Raw genomic sequence first — 7077 nt, 5'->3', positions numbered from 1 at the left:
GTGTGTGTGTGTGTGTGTGTGTGTGTGTGCATGCATGCAAGGAAATCAATAGAGCTGATACAAAACGTGTGCATTGGCAGTGACAACTCTTCCTACCTGAATCCCACAAATAAGGCAGAGGAAAGATAACAGTCATTGTTCAGAACAGGCAGTCAAACCTGCTCGCTCACCTCTGCTGGCGCTGAAGCCTTTGAAGGGTTTCAAGAGCGTCGAGGCACCGTGGACAGGCTGCGTCCCAGACGAGGTGGAGGTCTCCAATTGGTCAGAGTTGACAGCTCTGTAGGTGGGCAGCGGCTCCTCCTCGGACCCCATCAGCAGCGCCTCCTCCTCATCATCATCCTCTTCCTTCATCTCCACCATCGCCGTGCCTTCCTCTGAGCTGATGGGTGGTACATCCCAGTAAAGAGCCAGGACGACAAACTGGAGCAGCACCCACAACAGGCACATGAAGATCTGAGAGTAAGGAGGAAAAAGATTAAACACATCCTCAAATATTTACGTCTTTTTACAACATCAAAATCCAAGAAAACTCTCAGGAGAGATAAAGCGTTGGATATATGAAGGAGAGTGTGGAAGACATAAAGTAACCTGGCACGGTGAAATATAGAGAGACGTGCATCATCACATTATGTGGAACAATGGAATGTAAGAGCTTTGTTATATCTCATTTAAGCTGCAACTGTTCTACAGGTGTTTTATTCAGAGACTCGTGAGGTGGAAATAGATCGATTTCAGTTGATACGGGCCAGAGTATTGCTGCAGGCATTTTTGTATTCTTCTACAAAGAAGATAAAAGAAGATGTGTGAGCCAGGAGGAGTGCAGAATGTGGAGCGACTATTTCTAAAGGTTGTTTCGGTATTCATGAGGCTTTCAGAGAACCTGAGATTACTGATTATCTGGATGCTGTTACCCCAGGAGATGTATATTTGTTCACAACAAAGGGCCCCAGTTTGAAATCACACAGCCGCAGGAACAGGTTGAACGCCGGCCCTGGAGAGAGACAGGAAGAAGAACTTTAAAGAGGAGAAGGAGTAAAAACAGAGGATGTGTGGAGACGGTAGCCTCCATCTTATTGAATGTCTCCCTCTCACGGTTGAAACTGAACATCAAAGAAGACATCACATCGTCTCCCGTGTCTGATATTTCTCAGAAGACAGAGGAGGTGAAATGACCCCTCTCTCTGCGGTAAGATGAAGGGGGGAAAACTGACCCACAAGGAGGCCAGCTTGTCGACAGGCCATGATGGCTGCGAAGATGCCAGCGCGCTCCTCTGGCTTAGTGCTCCGAGTCAGGAAACCAAAGATGGAGGAGCCCGCTCCTGCGCCGACACCTGAGAAGGAAACAGCATCTTTCTGTGACACCTCACAGCCGTGCTGATACAGTACATGCTTTGGCTGTTATTTCATGACATGCATGCATGTGAGCGGGAGCGCGTCACCTGTTACAAGACGACTGGATAGCAACAGCCACTTTGAGTATCCAATAAAATACATGAAGTTACCTGAGGACAGATAAAGATGAAAATCATGCTGAGAAATGCGTCTCGAGTGTGAAACAAACGCTTCATTTAAAGGGTTGTGACTGAAATACCAGCAGCAAAAAAAAAAAAAACATGAAATATGCACAGACATTCCATGGTGCCCTGGTGATGAATCCATTTTGTGTAAAGTAGTGTTCAATTTACGGCCACTAACTTGAAGGTAACTACCATCATGCATTGCACATTCAGGCTAAACAAAGGAAACATTTAGATGAAAGGAATTACCTGAAACATGGACCCTTTATACTGCTTTACATTGAAGGTCTCTTCAGTAATAGTGTAGTGCAGTGGTTCTCAAACTGTGGGGCGCGCCCCACTAGAGGGGCGCGCCCCACAGTTACAGGTGGGGCGCAGGGGGAAATGCGGAATCTTTCTTTTTTTTTAAATTTAAGTAATTAATAAATACATGGCGAAATGCCTGTACTTTCGTGTAACTGTTTACGTTACGCCGTTAACAGGTTACGCTTGCGCATGCATGACGGCCATGATCCTTGGCGACTCACATGTGTGGCTTAGTGTTCCAAATGAAGAGACATTTGGCAGGCGGGAACAGAAAAGCAACCGCAAGCGATGCATCCGAGACGAACAGCAAGCAGCCAAGAAGGAAATATGATGACGCCTATCTTGCTCTGGGTTTCACAGTGAACGCGGTAGGAGATGAGAGACCAGTCTGTGCTTTATGTCTGAAAACTCTAGCTGCGGATAGTATGAAACTTGTTTTGTTTAGTTTTTCACAGGTTGCACTTTATTGTTATCTTGAAAAGATGTTTAGTGCAAAACAGGTTAATAGCAGCCATTTGCAATAAGCTATTTTTTGCCAGATATTCGTTATTTTTTGCACAGATATAACTTTATTTGCATTGTTCTAACAAAGTGATTGCACATTTTATTTATTTTTGTCTGATGGAGCAATCTGGTTTACTTAAAAGTAATTGCAATTTTCTTTATTCTATTATTTGAAAAAGCACAGACGGAGGAGTCACAAAATGTTATTTCAATAAAAATTTAACATGGACCATTTTGTTACAATTTTGTTGGGGTTGCGGTGGGGCATGAACATTTTTCTTCTTCCAAAGTGGGGCACGACAGAAAAAGTTTGAGAACCACTGGTGTAGTGAATAATGAATGAGCCCAAGTACGAGCTACAGTTTGAGTTTTACACAAACACACAGTCGTGCCAGTGGCTTCTATAATCAGACTCGATGTGGTTTACCTTGTGGTTTGATTACTCACCGGCAATCTCAAAAAGATTGGAGAAAAGGATGATGGACTTTGTAGTTTGGTTCCGATCTGACCATAACCCAAAAAGTGGGCCTGTGAGCAGTCCGCTCAGACTGAAGGCAGACAGACCCAGACCCAGGAAGTAAGGGGGGGCCTCCAATATCTGCAGATATCTCCATATTGTAGGCAGAATGACGGCTGAGACCACCAGAGAAGCACGGAGGAGGACGAGTGTGGAGGAAAAGGAGGGGAGATGTGTAAATGACGAGCCTTGTTTACTCACACAGAGAATAAATATATTCTGTGATGACTGCTTGAAGCCAAAATGCCAGGCAGATTCTGCACTAATGAGGCCATTATCTCATGTCCTCAAGTCCATAAAGCTGTAATAATGAACTTACCGTACTCAATGCCGTTCAGCATAAATATCAATCCAATAGTAAGAAAAGTTAGATTCCTCTTTTGGAGATAATCCATTGTGCTCAATGACTTGCTGCCTTTTATACGCCAACCTCTTGCTGCACATGTTCAGAAATGTCGTTCAGCGGCATTATCAGATGACAGGAAACCCTGTGTGTTCAATTAGTCCAACTTGCTGCCCCCAATAGTTGGAGGAATTTGTCCCAACATTGTGAAGGTAATTTTTCGAACTTCTTAGAAACGGAAAACTGGGATCATACGAGGAGGCTTCTCCTGCAGAAGAAGTTTCAGCAGGGTTGAGACCTGAAAACACAGGGCAGAATACATCAAATCAGCAGTAGAAAACAACACAGTCCAGTGAGATTATTGCAGTAGTCCGTTTCCATTAGCCATTTATGTTAAAGAGGAAATTCTCTTTGAGTCACGTCCGCAGCACCACGCTGAGAGCCTCTCGGTCAAGGCAATGTCTCCGGTTACCAGGTGAGGTAAAGTACACTGAGCTTTATACATTTTTAATCTTGTTTTCTTCAGTTTCACCAAAAGCACTTTATTCTCCCACAGCCCAGTGAAGAAGTGTGCCAGACCTATCTGCCCTCTTGCAGGCCGTAGATATGAATAACTTTGCCGTTCACAAACACGATGTCTCACACGCAGTAATACAAACATACAGGGTATAAAATATATCAGATAAACTGCAATTACATTTCCCAGAATAAGATGCCTTATTCCCCTCAAAAAATAATGCTCTTTTGAATTCAACACTGAATAAATTAGGTATGGCACTGCTGTCTGTTTTATTGAATAGTTGGCTCTATTCTCAAGCTACTGTGGTGTTCCCAGCCTTGGGCTTGTTATATTAAACTGAACTGTCACCAAGTTAATACCTCCATATGTTTCTCCAGCAAACCATGAATAATTCAAGGAGTTTGGATTGTTTGAATAACACATATAAACTTGCTCAGCAACTTGCACTCTTGACACACACCGTCGGAACAATGTGAGAGGTTTCCAGCTCGACGGGCCAACAGGATAATAAAATGTTGCAGAACAAGCATGTTTGGGTCAGTATCTGTTGTGTGTGTGTGTGTGTGTGTAAATGTCCGTAAAGATGGTTGATCTTCTACGAACATGTACCGTCATCATGCTGTTTCATTCGGTGTAGAAAGTTAATATTCAAGAAGGGATTCATTCTGCTTTTCTGTGACAAACTGCTACGTGCAGCTGAGCCTCACGGGCCCACTGAGAGGCCATTAGCATCTTACCTGTCTTACTGTACCTGTGGTGGTTCCTATAGAAACACACACGAGGGTGGAACATGTTGTCGCACTCACCTTTGAGCCTTGGTAAACAACAGGAAGCCTCCCAGTGAATAAACTGTAATCTGGTTCACTCACTCACCGTGCATCATCTGAGACACAAGACGATCAGCGGTTGACAGAACAGAAGGACATTTTGACTTTCAGAGAGAGAAGAGCTTGTTAGGCGGATTCACATACTCAGGACTGGGAGGTGGCCGAGACAGAGATAGGAGTGGGTATGTTCTTGAACACAGCTTCTCCCCGGAGGTCCATCCCCATTAACACCAACCTGCAGGGTGCTCGCAGGCGGCAGACACGGTAAGAGAGGACCATCGACCGGGCGGAAAAGTCTTAGAAAACACTGTTGTGACACCATTAGGTGGAGTTTTATAACAAACCTCCACATTCAGATTTCCAGCCCCTGGACACATATGAGCATGCATGACAAATTATATATGTCTGAAAAGCCAGATGCATAGTTTTGAGCAGTTTGAACTGACTAAAATCGATTTATATTGCATTACAGGCTAACAGATTTAGCCTATCAAGGTCAGTTCACATGTCAGAAGAAGAACTACTTTAAAAACTAATGTCCCCTGTGAATCTGGAGGAAGCTATTTGACAAAATATTATCTGATGAGGTCATAGACTTAAATCTTTAGCCACAGGAGCTGCTTCCACTCTGTCCCAAAGTTTAAACTTGCAAATAAATCTCAATCTTTGAACTCGAGCAAACTATGTTTTTTATTTTAAAAAAGGCAAAATCTGCTCGGATACTTTCAGCCCTGAAGGGAATTCTGTAGTTTGAAAGAATAGAACATTTATCAAATGAACCAAATCATTTTCTGCGTCGAACACGAAATTTGATAAGGCATCGAATCAGAAATCTTATTTGAATCACTGTTGGATAAAATCATTACATCCCGTATGTGTGTGTGTGTGTGTGTGTGTGTGTGTGTGTGTGTGTGCGTGCGTGTGTGCATGTGAGAGACACAGAGAGCTCCTTCCCACAGCGACAGCGCAGGAGCAGGAGTGGAGTAGCGGGGTGGATGGGCGTGGGGGGCAGCGAGCTCGGACACAGATGCCGGTGTCGAGTGTCGGGGAGGACAGAGCCGTCCTGCTGGGCTTCGCCATGATGGCCTTCTCTGTGCTCATGTTCTTTGTGGTCGGCATGACTGTGGTCAAACCTTATGTCAACAGGTGCACTCTAGTTTGTCTGCTGATGTTAGAAGATTATGTCATATGATAGACAGTCCTGGGACTTATAGCATGCGATTTTAAACAATACAATTAGGGCTGACAGTTGTTGTCATTATTCATAGTTTGTCAATTGTCACAAGTTTATATGGACTGAAGATATTCAATTTAAAATAATATCAAATGAAAATAGAACATCATTACATTTAGGAAGGAAGCTCTGGCTTGGACAGACCAAACTGTTGCTCTTGTTTTCCAGTAACTGGGAGGAGGAGGCCAGCTGTGTGCTGCTGCAGGCCGACATCCTGGAGGAGTGGGTGGACTGCAGAGGTGTGAGCACTGTGCCTTGCCTCAGGGTTACGGTTAACCTCACAGACTCCAATCAGACGGCTTTTCTCCACTTAGACGAGGAGTCAGTCCTCCTCGCTCCTGAGGTAGGGATTAATGGCTGTAAATTCCAGGTTTTAGGTCCTAACGTACAGCTTTATGAGCCCTGGGTTTGAATCTGCTTCATATCAGGTGTGGCTTGTTGACTGTGAGGGAGGAACACCTGCAGGTTACTCTAAGACCTCGAGGAGAGGGTTTGAGCATTAAGACTTTATGTCTATGTACTACAACATTGTATTAGAACAAATCAAATGTTGCTTGCCCTGGACTCACAGTCATCCATGTTTTCATATTAGACATCTAAGCAGGGACTTGAGAAAGCACCTGTGAGAGAAGTGAAGGCAAAAACAAGATGACAGGATGGAAAACTACTCTGAATCCTGCACCCTTGTGAATAAGCCAGCACATATTATTAGGAGATGCTCTCATGCTGCACTTCTGCTCCATTCAGAACATTTTTTCAGTGATAGTGCAGCACATGGAGGCTAGGAAGGGCTGTTCTTTCTTTTTTTTCAACTGACAAAATACTGAATCAAAAAAGAAACTTGCAGCTCGTCTCACTGATTGCAATCAGTGCCGCAGGCTGTAACAAGCAGGTCACTTGATAAAAATTACACTTGAATCACATCTCTTCTTTCTCAGTGTTTCTACGTACCCAAATGTCAGATGGACAGAACAGAACTTCAGGAGGAAGTCCTGAAAGTGAAAAACGGCTTGGACACTCAGCTGGGGAGCACGTCGTCGTGCGTCACTGACCCGGCAAGGCACCCCAGGGACGTCATCCTGAGCAGGAAGTACACCTTTAAGAAAGCCCTGTATGCATTGCTGTGGCCCTGTCTGATGCTGGGTGGAGGAGCTCTGCTGGTGGGCCTTGTGAAGCTGACACAGTGCTTGGCCCATCTTTCCTCGGAGATATGCAGTGATGCTGCAGTGGGCTGGCTGACGTCAAGATACACTCGGGGCAAGCTGTACGGAATCCTCCGGGTACCCAGCATGCAGTCTCCGTCATGACA

General features: G+C 44.6%; 2 protein-coding genes across 2 annotated transcripts in view; one reads left to right on the top strand and one right to left on the bottom strand.

Annotated features, from left to right (window-relative positions):
- mfsd8l2 (major facilitator superfamily domain containing 8-like 2) overlaps positions 1 to 3239 on the bottom strand; it is a 6652-nt gene extending 3413 nt beyond the window's left edge. The window contains exons 1-6 of the mRNA XM_031854412.1: positions 3164 to 3239; positions 2775 to 2960; positions 1440 to 1502; positions 1212 to 1331; positions 912 to 991; positions 171 to 453 (exon numbers count right to left, since the gene is read on the bottom strand). Of these exons, the coding sequence (XP_031710272.1) occupies positions 171 to 453; positions 912 to 991; positions 1212 to 1331; positions 1440 to 1502; positions 2775 to 2960; positions 3164 to 3239 (808 nt within the window). The remainder of the gene's footprint in view (positions 1 to 170; positions 454 to 911; positions 992 to 1211; positions 1332 to 1439; positions 1503 to 2774; positions 2961 to 3163) is intronic.
- A 1479-nt stretch (positions 3240 to 4718) lies between these two features.
- On the top strand, positions 4719 to 7075 carry kcnmb3 (potassium calcium-activated channel subfamily M regulatory beta subunit 3). The gene is made up of 5 exons (XM_031854889.1): positions 4719 to 4798; positions 5007 to 5029; positions 5494 to 5680; positions 5937 to 6111; positions 6707 to 7075. The coding sequence occupies exons 1-5, from the start codon at positions 4719 to 4721 to the stop codon at positions 7073 to 7075; spliced, it is 834 nt and encodes a 277-aa protein (XP_031710749.1).
- Positions 7076 to 7077: the final 2 nt, after the last annotated feature.

Source organism: Anarrhichthys ocellatus, unplaced genomic scaffold (genome assembly GCF_004355925.1).
Source record: "Anarrhichthys ocellatus isolate YVR2014 unplaced genomic scaffold, GSC_Weel_1.0 scaffold15, whole genome shotgun sequence".
NCBI classification, from domain to species: domain Eukaryota; kingdom Metazoa; phylum Chordata; class Actinopteri; order Perciformes; family Anarhichadidae; genus Anarrhichthys; species Anarrhichthys ocellatus.
Note: the sequence above shows the minus strand (reverse complement) of the source record. Positions and strands in the feature narration are given on the sequence as shown.